Raw genomic sequence first — 15629 nt, 5'->3', positions numbered from 1 at the left:
TATGCAAAACTCGATTAAGCAATAACTAAGGGAATGTGGAGGGAAGGAAAGATATCTGAACAAGGACCATTTGTGATGCCAATTGGCAGAGGGCACAGGAGGTCATAAGGGCTACAGAGATCCCCTGATGAGGTGTTTACACTCTAGTTTACCAAAGTGTCTCTCAAGGTTTCTGCTGAAAGCCTTTATCACACTGGTCATCATAATCTCTGCGAAACGTACATGCAAATAATATCTATAAATATACAGATATAGATAAAGAATTATGTTCTTCAGGCCTTGTAGCAGTCGCATGCCCTGAGACTGATTCCCAGACAGGAGGAGGAATACCATTATCTCCCTAGCTTTCTGTTGTGTCTTTTACAACAGAAGTCTACTAGCATAAAAAATTAAACGCCAATGCTGAGACAGTAGGGACTTCAGGAGGAAACTTAACAGGAACAGTGGGAGGTGGGGTGTCTGTTTTAAAGGTAAAGAACAAAGGACTGGTCTTACAATATCTAGCGGTGCACAAAGATGCCCTGGCATCCTTCATCTGGGGGGAAGACAGGCTACCAGCAGGCTTGGTCTCATGTAAGGTAGATCTCAGTCATCCTGGTTGAAGAATGCTGTGAGACAGTCTTTGGGGCAAGCAGTACTTTATAAGACAAGAGGGCATTTTATTAGCTGAGTTTAGACACTAGTACGTGTGGTACAATTTTATTTTATTTGTAACCCTTTGTTTCCAATACAATATATTTACATTTATCCAAAACCCTATTATCTGAACCTCCACATTATGTGAATTCCTTCCTTGTCCCCCAGCACGAAATACAGCCTGTATCATTTATCCTGCTGGGGGACAAGGAAGGAATTCAGATAATGTGGAGATTCAGATAATAAAGCAGAGCACCCTGGCCAGAAATGAGAGAAGGACAACAAGTCCCCAGCAGCAGGGAAGGCCACCCTGCTGCTGAATGGGTCCAGCAAGGCTACTGTCATGGGAGTAAGCAAGCAACAGAACCATAATAACAGAGCTTCAAAGGGCTCCCTGTACTGCCACAGGACTGGTGACTCCCCTCTGGAGGTTGCAAGGTACAAGATGGCTGTAGTCCTGGTGGGGCAGAGTAGAGTTCTGGCTGGGGGTCTCTGTTCTGCTTCACCAGGACTGCAGCCTCCCTCGGGTGTCACCAGCCCTGCAGAGAGACCTTTGCAGCCCCACAGTCAGGGGATTGAGTAAGTGGGGGCAGAGCAGAGCCACCCCCCAGACAAGACTGCAAGGAAGATGGCGGTGGCGAAGGCCACCCTACTGCTGAATGGATGAATGGCTCCTGCCCTCCTGATTATCCAAACTCCTGATTATCAGAATCTATGCTATTAGAATAATCGGGGGTATACTGTATTTCTGTTTGTTATCATTTGAATCTAGTCTTCATTAACTAAATTTACACTTGATTTTCTCTATGAATGAATCTAAGTATTGTCTGTTACACAGCTCTGTGTTAAGCTGTGGTGTACTGTTCCTTTGGGAACAGTGGGTCTGGTAATTCTGTGAATGTCCAATGGATAAGGGGCTTAACGTTGCAGGGGACTGCTCGGAGGATTTGGGGTTTGGAGTATGCCTACAGCTAGTTGCATAAGGGACAGCAGAGCCTGCGAGCTTGTGTGGCCTGTGGCTTGGAGAGTCAAGGAGTTGACCTGAGGAAGATACAGACAAGGCTTCCTCACATTAAAAATAGGTGTTACCCTGGATACCCCTAGGAAGTGTCACAAAATTAATACACAAACAGCTGAAGGATGCAAATGCTAAACAGGAAGAGAACTTAATTATGTTTGAACAAAGCATATACAAGGATTAATAGGACAAAATTAAGAAAAAGAAATTAGACCGAAGATCAGGAATACACATCCTAGAAAGCAGTACACCTCTATCACGATGTAACGCAACCTGATATAACACAGATTTGGATATAACACGGTTAAGCAGCGCTCCCGGATGTGGAGGGGGGCCGGCGGGGCTGCGCACTCTGGTGGATCAAAGCAAGTTCAATATAAGGCGGTTTCACCTATAACACAGTAAGATTTTTTGGCTCCTGAAGACAGCATTATATTGGGGTAGAGGTGTATTTATTATATTGGTCTCCCAAGGAAAGCAAAAACCCTAATTTTTAATAATATTTTACATAGAAAGGGAAAAAAATCAATAAAAAATATGCTGTAGTGAGCATTCATAGAACAAGGGAAACATGCTAGCATAAATCTAGCTGCATAATGCAAGGACGCTTAATGACACTAGAGCCTGAGACTCTGCACATTTTTAAACAAAAGCAAAGCCACCAAAATAAATGTGCGCGAAAATCACTTGTTTAAAAGTGTACTGTTTAAAAAAAGACTAATACAATAGGCTAAAACAGATGCATTTTTGACTTTAGCAGTCTATTACATATTTGTACCTGTAATTCTTTTTGTTGTCTACGACGATGATTAAGATAATCTTCATTTTCTCTCGTCTCATTTTCAGCGGAACGTAAACGATGTTGAGATGTTGACAACTGTGCCATTTTGTTTTCAACTTCTTTCTGCAAGTGACTTAACATATACAATTTATCATAAGATTATATGCTCTCCAACTACAAATTCTACCAAATGGACTGAACCATGGCTATAAAACAAGAATTCTGACACAGGCTCTAATGACTGATAGGGAGATTGAGCGCTTTACCATTAGCTCACTAGTTCATAATTGGTTATCATCCGATAGCTATTTAGTAGTCTCTGTTCAGTCCCTACTGGGTACTGCATTCATGTCAAATAAACCACCACCTCATTAAAAGCCCTTATTGGCAGCCTTAGCAGAAAGGCCAAGTACCTGAACTAAACTGTGTTATTAGTTCTAAAAATGCTAGTATACTTTAAGACCAGATAGAACTTTGGTTGGAGCAAAGTAATTAAGACAGTATGGAGAAACTTGGCCTACCACCTCCCACACTTGTTCTTTTTAAGAAGGATTTCAGTCCTCAGGACTGTTAATATGGCACTGTTAGTGAGCAGTAAATTAAAACGCAAAACAGACACGCTAGTTAACCTTCATATATAGTGGACAAAATACTCATATATAGCTTTCATAACTGGAAATGGCAGTGGCAGCATCTCAGCTGACCATAGCAAAAAACACTTTTTGCAGTAAAACATGCATAATTCAATATAGACTTTAGTGTTTAAAAAGGAACAACAGATTAAGCAGGATCCCAATATAAGGTTTAATAATATTTTATAGTATAAGAATTAATAAAAATATAATGTTTATAATACAAGAGACTAAAAAACAAACAGAAAACCCACTTCCCTCCCCTCACAGAATTTGCAACAGAAATATTGTAGCATTTTGGTGACAACTAAAAACTTGAAAAAAGTAAGTGGACTAGAAACTGGCTATGAACATAAGAGAAGCTGACTGGTTTATTTCAATAATCTAAATGGAGAAAAATATAAATACTAAACCATACCCTAAATAGCAAAAAGTTGTTATTAGAACTCACAGAATTTAAAAAAAACATCTTAGGTATTAATAGTTACGGAAAATTTCTTTTCAATACATTTTTAATTCAACGGTGCCGTATTTTCTCACTTCAACTGCATTATAGCTCAGTCCCCAAAATAAAGTATTTTAATGGTACTAATTGGAGTTGGTCAAAGAAGTTACCACCACCACCTCTGAAATCTCTCAAGAGTAAATGCTGGTTTTCTTTTAAAGTTGCTGTTTTGAAAAAGTAACCAGAATAATCAAGATGACTACATATAGCTGCACGTAGCTATGCCAAATGTTTGGGACTGCGGCCTGGTCTACACTACAGAGTTAGGTCAACACAAGGCACCTTACACTGATCTAACAAGGTAAGTGTCTACACTAAAATTTTGCTCCCATCGAAGTAACTGCCCTGCTATGCCAACTTAACTCCACCTCCATGAGAGGCACAGAGTCAACGTCAGGGTAATTAAGTTTACACAGTGCTGCACTGCTTACACAGATGTATTGGCTTTCAAAAGTCATCCCACAATGCCTGAAACTGACAGTATAATTGATACAAGTGCTCCTGGTGAAGATGCACACCACTGACACACGGAACAAAGTGTAAACATGCACAAGCAATGTAATTACTGCAGTGGCTGTATGAGGACGTAAATTAGATTGACTTAATTTTGTAGCACAGACATGCCCTAACAAAATAGCTACAAATCTTTTCACAAAGGGCATTTGGCGTGAGGCTAATTTAGAATAGAAAAACTAAGTTATCTTACTCTCAATCAAAGCACTATTCCATTTTCAGAGTACTTTTAGAGACCTTTCATTTCAGGCTTGCTCTTTGACCAAGGCTACAAAAATGAAAGGAAGGTAACTGGATTTTTCAGAGTATGTTGCCTCTGCAAATCCCATGTCTCTGGGCCACATCCACATGTCACAAGCTCAAAACAATTAAGAAGGAACTCAAGAATGTGCATCTATTACAAAAGGTACTTCTGGAAAATATATACTTGATTTTAATAAGTCTGGATGAGGAAAAAAAACTTCACAAGAAAGAAGTGTGACGCAGGTACTGTCATGGAGTTAAGTCTACAGGAAAAGATAGGTTAATTGAAGAGAGGGGTACCTTTTTCTACAATGCAGAGGGGAGGGTTTTTTTTTTTAGATTTTGTGCTATAAAATACTCCTGAGCCCCTCAAACAGGAGTAGAAGGACAAAGAGCAAAAGATGTTACTTCTAACACCTTGAGAGAGAATACTTTATACTTCAGCAATACATGATACTAACCTTATTTCTGCTTCCACGTCTTTACTTAGGAATTTTGGCCTGGTATTATCAGATGAATAATAACGTCTCTCAAACACTTGATCACCCTCCGCAGTAAAAGCTTCTCTACAGTTTTTTGGAGGCCTCTTTCTCTGCATTACCGCACGAGCCTCTGGGTTACTCTGAAAAACAATGTATTTTCTCATAAAAAGTACTCACAATGGCTAGCAATTTGAAATGCTATGTTTCTGATCCTTAGAGCACCCAACGTTCTCACTGACTTCTATCAACCTCAGGCGTGGTATTTCTTGCTTTCAGAACAGTAATAAAACTGAGTTTACAATATAAGAATTCATTTGAAATTTAAGAGAAGTTTAAGCCCCTTACAGTTGGAATAAAAAAAACAACCCACTTAAGAGTTACCTGGACCAATGAGTGTACTAAAGGGTCTTAAGATGACAAAAATATTGATATTCAAGATGGAATACATCCTTAGATCATCTACTGAATTCATCTGGCAGTTTTCTTTGTACAGCTGCATTTTAAATCTCTCAATTAAATGACCTTTCCCTGCTTCCTTTGGAAAAATACTCCACAACTAAATGATTGTCTACATACAGAAAGTTGCACTGGTTTAATCAAAACACCTTAAAAATCACATCTTCAGTAAAACTGATGCAGCTTTGTTTAGGCCAAGCCCAGTATGCTTGGCATCCAGTTTCTCTTAGGGCTACGTTGGGGACTTGTATCAACACAACTACGTCTCTCAGGGATGTAAATAATCCACATCCCTGAGAGATGTTGTTATGCCGACCTAACCCACACTGTAGACAGTACTAGGTCGATGGGAGAATTCGCCTCTTGGGGAGATGGATTACCTACACCAATGGGAGAACCCCTCAGTGCAGGCAGTAACTTCACTGAAGCACTACACCATTTTAAATGTAGACAAACCCTTAGAGGACTGTGTCCTTTTACTTACCCAAGCAATACTTATCAGAAGAAAGAAATTAATCAAATACTTGTAATACTAGTTTCTTTCCTCATAAGCGATTATTTCCTGCCCTGTAAACCGTTTTCTTGCTCCTCTCCACATTCCCTGCAATTTTCTATATCTTTCAGATATTAAGATGCCCTGAACGGGGAGCAGTATGTTAAGTGCAGTCCGGACAGAGCTAATCCCATTAGTTCCCCCCGCCCCGCCATATTACATTGTAAACTTGTATCTATTTTGCTGAGAACCAGAACTTCGGGGGGTGGGGGGGGAGCAGGGGAGGAGGAGAGAAGGTCTCAGATATTACAGCTTTTCAAAGCTTAGTCTACATTAGGAAACAGACAACAACTGCCAGCAATGGGTCTCTCTGAACCAGGGTGGATAAAAATCAACGATTTTTTAAAAAAAATAAAAAAAAAATAAAAAATTGGATTTTATTTAAATCAGATTTTTTGGATAAAATGCTTTTTGAGGAAAAAAACAAACAATCTAAAGATAGTTTTAATTAAGATACATTATAGCTCAAAGATATCTCATCATGGAATAGGGATTATAAATTCTAATTCTATAGTATGAGACAATAAATTCATGTAATGTTTAAGAAAAGTTTTGTAAAAGAGTTCCAATAGTTCATGGATTAGGGACCCAATCTTATGGGGTTCCAAAGGCTTCTGTATAGATTATTTACGTTAATTTTTCTAGCTACCCAATGGGACTCAGTGCTAAGTCTAGAAGATACCATCAGAGATATTTAGTTTTGCAGTTCTCAAACTGTGGATTTGTGTCTCCAGAGAACATGCTTGTTAACAGCAAAAATGTGTTTAAATAAATAACTAACTAAATAAATAAAATATAGTGGTGAGAAATAACAGACCTCAACCCTATTTTCCCTCTGCAAATTTGTGTACACAGAGTCAATCCCTTACCTCTCTCTAAAAGTGCAAAGTTTCAAAGAATTCAATGAACAGAAGATTGTTGGGAGCAGAATAGATCTGGACAAGGAGAAGTAGTTCTGGAGATAAATGTGAGACGGGAGGGACAAGCAGTAGAAACAAAAGTGAAACTGTCTGAGCAGCATATTCCAGAAATCTTGAGGTCTCTCTCAGTGTAGCCTTCATTGATTTGAGATCTACCAAACCATTCTCACTAGAAGGGAAAACCTATAATGGCAGCAGGCCGTAAGAGAGACCCAGTTTGGGTCTCATATCTCTGAGTTGTGAAGAATATGTATTAAGGTTATAACAACCAACAAGAATGAACTTTTATGTAGAAATCCATGATTAAATAGAGTCTTCCTGACTAGTGATTTAAATCATGATTTAAATCACTAATTTGATTTAAATCAAATCCACCCTGTTTTGAACCAGTGACAAGAACTATTTTAACTGCTAGCAAAATCAGAACAACATTATTTAACTCATTTAAAGAAAAGCTTTTTGAAACACAGCTTTCTGAGGGTGCTGAAAATAGCTTTGACCAACAGACAAAGGCAGTTAAACAGTTTTCAGCTCTGGTTCAGGCGGACTTGCTGTCATCAACTACTATCAGTAACAGGTTAAATTTCCAACTGTAGATGGTTCTCTGGTGTGTCCTTAATATTAGATATAGACTTTAAGGGCAGAAGGGACCATCCGAATTATATAGTCGGACTTCCTGCACCATTGCAGGCCAGAGAACCTCAACCCTCCACTCCTAGAATAGTCCCATAGCCTCTTGTTGAGTTACTGAAGTTTTGATTTAAGAACTTCACATTACAGAGAACACATGATTTACTCTAGTTCAAACCAGCAAGTGACCCATATCCCACACAGCAAGAGAAGGCAAAAAACCTTTAGGGTCTCACCAATATGACCTGGGGAAAATTCCTTCTCGACCCCAAAAATGGTAATCAGTTAGATCTTGACCATGTGGGTGAGAACCACCTGGGAAAGAATTCTCTGTAGTAACTCATACCCCTCCCCACTAGTGTCCCATCGCCAGCCATTGGAGGTATTTGTTAAATGCGGTCACAAATGGGCCATACATCACTGTAGGCAACCTCATCATATATCCCCTCCATAAAACTTATCATGCTCACTCTTGAAGCCAGTTAGGTTTTTTGCCTATACTATTGCCCTTAGAAGGCTGTTCTAGAACTGCAGTCCTCTAACAGTTAGAAACCTTTGTCTAATTTCAAGCCTAAATGTGTTGATGGCCAGTTCATATCCATTTGATCTTGTGCCAACATTGGCCCTTAACTCCTATCTCTCCGGGATGTTTATCCCTCTGATATATTTAGAGAGGGCAATCATATCTCCCTAAAGCCTTCATTTTATTAGGCTAAACAGCCAAGCTCCTTAAGTCTCCTCTCATAAGACAGGTTCTCCATTCCTCTAATCATCCTACTAGCCCTTCTCTGCATTTGTTCCAGTTTGAATACATCTTTTTTGAACACAGTATTCCAGATGTGATCTCACCAGTGTCTTCTACAACGGAAAACATCACTTCCCTATTTTTACTGGAAATACCTCGCCAGATGCACCCTAGGATTGTGCTAGCCTTTTTCACAACTGCATCACATTGGCAGCTCAGTCATCCTGCAACCGACCAATGCACGCAGATCTTTCTCGTCCTCTAGCTTAACAACTGCTAAGTCCCCATCTTATAGCAAAAATGCTTTTAAGTAAACCATTAACCTTGCAAATTGCAGTTACATTTCATCCCATTTCTATTACTCCAATTTCAAAGTTCATCCAAATTTTCTTGTGAGATATTCCAGGCCTCTTCTGTATTGGCAATACCACACAAACTCTAGGTTATCCGCAAATTTTATTAGCATACTCCCATTTTTTGTGCCAATGTCATGAACGAAACTTTTAAATAAGACTGGTCCCAAGAACCATCCATGGGGAACTCCATTAGTAACCTTCCATCTGCTTGACAATACACCTTTCACTATGACCCGCTGTAGTCCCCCATTTAACCAGTTCCTTACCCACCTTTCAATTCTCATAGTAATCTACATCTTCTCCAATTTAACTAATAATTTACCATGTGGAATTGTAATGAATGCTTTCCTAAAATCCAACTAGATTAGATCTAGTGCATTTCCTTTGTCTAGAAAATCAGTTAGCTTCTCAAAGAAAGATTAAGTTGACCTAGCACAGTGGTTCCCAAACTAGGGGCGCCATTTGTTCAGGGAAAGCCCCGGGCAGGCCGGGCCGCTTTGTTTACCTGCTGCGTCTGCAGGTTCAGCCTATCACAGCTCCCACTGGTCGCGATTCGCCATTCTCAGCCAGTGGGGGCTGCGGGAAGCAGCGCGGGCCGAGGGACGTGCTGGCCGCCCTTCCCGGAGCCCCCATTGTTCTGGAGCGATGAACCGCGGCCAGTGGGAACCGCAAATTGGCCGAACCTGCAGACGCGGCAGGTAAACAAACTGGCCCGATCCACCAGGGGCTTTCCCTGAACAAGCGACACTCCTAGTTTGGGAACCACTGATCTAGCACGATCTACCTTTGGTAAAATAGTGTTGTATTTTATCTTAATTACCTTTTACCCCTATGTCCTTAACTAATTACTCTTTCAAAATTTGTTCTAAGACCTTGCACAAAATTTAGGTCAAATTAAGGGGTCTGTAGTTTCCTGGATCACTCTTTTTCCTCTTTTCTTAAAGTAGGATATCCACATTTCTCCAGTCATAGGGTATGACCCCAAAGTTGACGGATTCATTCAAAATCTTGCAATTGGGCTTGCAGTTTCATGTGCCAGTTCCATTAATATTCTTGGATGGGGGTTATCCAGGACCCCCTTTGATCCTATTAAGTGAGGTGCTGTTTTAAGCACAAGTCTTGGACCACTTGAGTCTTATTTTTAAAGGAGTGGCTAATGAAGAACCTCTCTAATGTGCTCCTCTCCTCAGCACAACTAACAGCAAATATGCGGGTCGTTATTGGGAATAGCCATCTCACATGAAGGACAGTTCTCAAACCCTGGCGAGGGCATAGCACTATATAACACTAACACAAATGAAAGCTTACTAATTATTTACAAATAACTGATGTCGAAAACCAATGAGGAAAAAACAACATGGGAAGCTCTGACTCTAGAATGAAGGATGTAAGCACGATTGGGGCTGCACTGCCCTTAAATAACCATGGAAAGGTCTTAGGGCCAGAGTGCAGAAGCACCACCCTTATGGGTACTGCTAGGAAAAGTTCTCCAGCTTCAGTGCACTGGCTCTGTGCACATGTGTAGAATACACATCTGCAACCATTCAAAGAAGAATGCCTTATTTCTATAGGTATCTTGGGCAGCAAGAAGCAATCAGGTTGCCTTTTTTTAATTACAAAAAGCCTCATTAGCATATAAATTCATTTTAAAACTTATAGCAAAAACAAATACGGCAGTTATGTCCTACCTTAATTAGCAGGATTGTTTCTATACCCCTCATGTCAATCAAACAATTAGCAACAACTGCATTATCTATTTCTAAAGCTGTAAGGACTGATGGGAATTCTGGATGGTGAACGGCCCTATGAGAAAAGAAGAAAAGAAAAAACTAAAATGTACATATTTAAACAGTGCAAACCGCTTTAAAAATTCACCTGATCATACATTAGAAAATGCATTATATATTGGGGTTACTATTAAGCCATTTGGATCAAGGTTCTGAAGCAGCAATTTTATTCAAAACTTGGAACTCACCTAGGTCTGACATCATAAACTTCATTTCGAAACCTACTGACAATTATTTGGGGCCGATATCCAGATGGATAAAACTTTGACATCAGTGTCTGAAGTGTTCTCTCATCATGATGATTATCACAACAAAATGCCTGCAGTAGGCTTTTTAAACAAGTTTCAACAGCCAAAGTAAGTTCAGCATCTTTGAGACTAATGAAAGCACCTAAATATAGACAAAAGTCAAGACTTCAGAGGCACAGTATCAAATATATTTTAATATGTAAGTGCAATTAAAATGTAACTACATTATTCTTTGTTTTAGTTTAAAAAAACATTTGAGAACATATATTTAATTTTTTTAAGCTCAGGTTAGGTTTTCTAAGCAATAATGTAAATACAAATAAATAATTCGTTCTCTTACATGCAAATTTCTCTTCTCACAAACACTTTGAGAAGCAGACCCTCACAATGGGTGGGTCCTTTCCCCTGAAATCTCTGGAAGTAGTTCATGGCTAAATCCATGAATCTCCATGGTAGCATTCTCTACCATGAAGAGCTTGCAACTATGCTGCAGTCTATGTCAGATGTCAGTTAAGGATACACCCCCACAATTGGTCAATACTGTCTATAGTGTAGGAGTACTCTTGAATTTCTTGCTGACACAGAACTCTCACATAGCAGCATCTGTAAATAATACTTTCTACCATACCTTCTTGGTTAGGAAACTGTCCCATTCCGGAGGACAAACATTATTCATACTTTCATCACCTTTCAGCTGGATTATAGCTATGCAATATACCTGGGCATGGAGCCTTCACCACTTAAACTCCAACTAGTTAATAATGCAGCAACACAAGCTACCACAAACATATCAAACATGTCCTCTGCTCTCTGCACTGGCTTACCATAGAATTTCAAATCAAGTTCAAGGTCTCAGTCCTTCTCTTCAAAGCACTCCATGACCTGGAGCCAGGATACCTAAGAGATCATCTAAAAGCTCCAGGATGAAGACCATGGTTGACAAACTTTGCTTCTCTGGCACAATGTAACTCTTAACAATAAGAGAAAAGTTTGTCTGTGGAGGAGACAGAACTTTTTCCAGGTGCTGTCTGAGATGGTGGAATGAACTCCTCCAGGAACTAAGGACCATCACAAACCTCACCACTTTCTGCTCCAAGTGGAAACCACATTTCTTTGACCTTGTCTTTTCTAACAAGACATAGTAACAGCTATATTTATGTTAAAATAAAAAAACAAGACATTACAAAAAAAAAACACTCCACTATACATGCTTCTCCCTCTGGAGAGGGGATGTAAGCAAAGAAACACATGCTAAATGCAGTTATATGTTGCTAAATGCACTACCGCAAGGTGCTCAGATTATATCACGGTGATGAGCATGGTATAAAAACCTATACACAGAATAGAGGAGAACAAGATCATTTCCTAAACTACATTTTCCTAAACATAACTGCTATCTTCAGCAAGGCCTGGGGTGACCCAAAGACAGCAAGAATTCAACTCAACAAGGAAACTACATGAAAATTACAATTAGATTTAGACTGAGTCTACATACAGACCTATTCAAACTATTTAAAACGATTTGCATTCAACTAACCAGCTTGGTAGAGGATGGTTCTGTGACTGCTCCAGTAGATTGAAAAAGAAAGAAACTGAGGGACAGTTAGTGGGCTGGGGTATTTATATATTTGGTCTAGGAAATGTAGACCTTAAGAGAATTGGACATCATGCCCCTTAAGTGACAAATACTTTTCAAAAAGGCTCTGTGTTCACATGACCAAGTGTACAGTGGGACTCTATAGAGGCAAACTTTTTACTTCCCTTTATGCAAGGGCTATCTTACCTAGAGGTCCAATAGGTTTGTGTTTAAAATGTCCTTTTCTATAGGCATCTTCAATTGCTTCAAGAAGGACTGGCACATGTTGTCCAAATCTTTTCAATCTATTTGTTTTACTGTCTGTCAGCTCCTTCAGCTGTCTTTGCTTGGAATCCAATGCTTGTTTCACATCAAGTTCTTCTCGCCTGAGAAAAGGAAAGGCTACTGAAACATTTACTTTAATTAATATAACAACTTTTGACAAAATTTTATCAGCTGTCAAATTTAGCAGTCAGACTTTCTTGTTGCCGTAACAAAGCTTGTTACAATTGGAAAAAGAATTTAGGCTTCAAAATGAAGAGTATGCTGAACTATCCTCATTGCTCTAGAGTACATGGATTTGAAAAACATTTTCATTTGTACCAAGGTGACATGCACAGAGCAACAATACAACACAAGCAAGAGTATCAATAATAAAAACAGAAAGAAAGATTTCCAAGATAACTTCAAAAGGTACATAGTAGTAATATCAGAAGTGTGACTACAGAAAGGAATTTCACTAACTCGATGTTAGGTGTACACAGGCTCAGAACCGAAATGTGAAGGTAGAGATGGTAACATAATATTAAGTGAGCTCAAGGAAGTGTAAGCTAGAATATGAACATGTGTTCCATTGTACATGTGAGCTTACCAGAAGAGGCTTGATAAATGCAATTTATAAATATGGTTCTACCATTTATCTTATGGATATCATCAACATTTCATAAATAGTCTGCACAAACAAATGATATACAAAACATACAGGAAATATCGGTAGAATTCAAGTGGTAATCATGTTATGAATGTAATTAGAAGTCCAGCATCTTCCAAAAACGTTCTTCTAGGTAACAACACACCAATAAGAAACAATTTTGATGTAGAAGTAAGATAGTGGGAATTAAGGAAGATTAACAGGACTAATATGAGAAGAGTAAGCATCAACATATGTCAAGTCCCTTATTATATTACAGTCACAACCACCATTATCTGCCTTTGATTTTTTTTAAAAAAAGTCAGATTTTTTTAAATTAAAAAAAAAACAAAAAAAAAACAGGTTTCACCCACCCTGTCTTAGATTAAATCAGATTTTAATTTTAGCACTGCATGTCACCTTAAATGCCAGCACATTTTGTATTTTGTGCTGAGAACTTTCAAACTTAGACTCACTGTGGATGATGGACAAAGAAGTACCAGATCGTAAGGTGCTTTGGGAGAATTAGGACTAAAAAATAAATTAAGTCTAGTGCTGCATGGAGTACTTTGAAATACAGGTAATGAAGCAGAACACCTATTGCCACTTGTTGTAAAGAAACTTGGATAATTAAAAACAAAGGTAAACTTACTTGAGTCTAGCATGTTCTTCCTTGGATTTGTAGACAGCCTGCTGAAATTGATCCATATCTTGAACCATCATGACCTCTTGATCATGGACGATCTTCAACTGCTCTTTCAACTGGGCTATTTTTTTCTGTGTTTCCAGCTTTTCAGACTCTGAAACTTGATCAGCACTGTAACAGTACACAGACCACAATTCAACATTTTAAAATCACACACAATGGATGATCGTGAAAAGAACGTTTAAAACGTACATTTTAGCACTTAACAGGTTTTATTAAGCAAGCATATCCAACATTATTCAACAGCAGAAAAACCTGTCTTGTTGTCTGGCCTGCATGTGACGCTTTCTAACTACATGCAAGGTCTATTTGGGATCATGACCACACACACTCTGGCTGTTAACGATGAATTTCCCTTACCAAAAACAGAATTAAACATTTCCAAAATAAACTAAAAAATCCAGGTAATTAGATAAGTGAATAAAATTAGATATGGAGGTATGATAACTTAAGGCAGGATCTACGTCTAAGAAACACAGAAGGGTAATTATGGTTACCTACCACAGGTGCACAATGCAGAACAAAGCATTTATCTATTTTTAATATTGTAGAAACTGATCAGGTTTTTTCATGTTTGTTTTAAAACGCACATCATGCCAACGTCTATCATGCTTTCTTTGAGTAACAGGTGCTCTATAACAATAAGTAGTTCCCATAGGAAAAAATGGAAATAAACTTTGTAACTAAAAATAAATACAAAATAAGGTTGTTTTTGTTTTGCCCAACACTCCCCCCTTCAAACACCACAAGTACCATATGTGTAGAACCTGTACCAGATGTATTACAAGTTATAGGACCCGAGTGTCATCCATTCTCCCTGACACTGCTCAAATAATTAGTCCCTTATGATATAAGCACAAATGTTATCAATTTTCTCATGTCGCATTCATTTTACAAAACAAGTTTGTGTCCTACTGCAAGGTGTGGATGCATCAAACAAATATGTTTCCCCCTTTGTCTCCCTACTGTACAGCAGGGCATTACTTTCAGGAACTTATGCCACAGCTTGATCATGAAATCAACACTATGCCTATGACCCTAAAGAGCCCCTGGATGCCTGGTAAAGGGTTCCCTGTTCTCTAACAACTCCTATCAAACCTGACAAACTCACTACACCTCACACATTGCTGTCACAGTATTTATCTATAAAGAAATGTTGTGTAAAGTCTCAAAAGCTTATATCATACTGATCATCATAAGCTTTCGAGAGATATATATGGGTGTTACACAACAAGTTGTGTGACTTATACTAAAAATATGTTTAAAGTAAGCAGGGATGACATACAAAGCTTTTACATTAATTTACCTGTCTGCCCCTAGATCTTCCATGCAGAATAAGTCAAACACAAAGGAAGCCCCATTTACATATCAAGTCAACAGGAAAACATGCTGGCTGAGGGGAGTGGAGAGAAGAGAGTTGTAATCAGCATGGGAGACCAAGACCACAGGGGGTTATCTGGTCTCTAAGGTCAAAACAATTGAGTTTTGGAGAAATATACCTGAAGCAAAAACTTGTGGCACCTTAGAGGCTAACAAATTTATTAGAGCATAAGCTTTTGTGAGCTACAGCTCACTTCATCGGATGCATACAGTGGAAAATATAGTGGGGAGATTTTATATACATAGAGAACATGAACCAATGGGTGTTACCATACAGACTGGAACAAGAGTGATCAAGAAAGGTGAGCTATTACCAGCAGGAGGGGGGGGGGGAGAGGGAGGAGGAGACCAAAAAGTGGCAATTCTTCAACAAAAAAGCTTCAAAAACAGACTCCAGGGAGAGAGTGCTGAATTGGAATTAATTTGAAAACTGGATACAATTAAATTAGGCTTGAATAAAGACTGGGAGTGGATGTGTCATTACACAAAGTAAAACTATTTCTCCTTGTTTATTTCCCCTCCTACTGTTCTTGTAAAGTGCTGGAAATGGCC

At 38.9% G+C, this 15629-nt stretch overlaps 1 protein-coding gene across 2 annotated transcripts in view; it reads right to left on the bottom strand.

Annotated features, from left to right (window-relative positions):
• SMC6 (structural maintenance of chromosomes 6) overlaps positions 1-15629 on the bottom strand; it is an 84383-nt gene that overhangs the window by 46788 nt on the left and 21966 nt on the right. For both annotated transcript variants that reach the window (XM_084622356.1, XM_084622355.1), the window contains exons 13-18: positions 13644-13808; positions 12289-12467; positions 10446-10647; positions 10159-10273; positions 4790-4950; positions 2433-2568 (exon numbers count right to left, since the gene is read on the bottom strand). In XM_084622356.1, the coding sequence (XP_084478482.1) occupies positions 2433-2568; positions 4790-4950; positions 10159-10273; positions 10446-10647; positions 12289-12467; positions 13644-13808 (958 nt within the window). The remainder of the gene's footprint in view (positions 1-2432; positions 2569-4789; positions 4951-10158; positions 10274-10445; positions 10648-12288; positions 12468-13643; positions 13809-15629) is intronic.

Source organism: Lepidochelys olivacea (assembly GCF_965140295.1).
Source record: "Lepidochelys olivacea isolate rLepOli2 genome assembly, chromosome: 3".
Taxonomy (NCBI): domain Eukaryota; kingdom Metazoa; phylum Chordata; order Testudines; family Cheloniidae; genus Lepidochelys; species Lepidochelys olivacea.
This window is presented reverse-complemented; position numbering and strand designations above follow the sequence as displayed.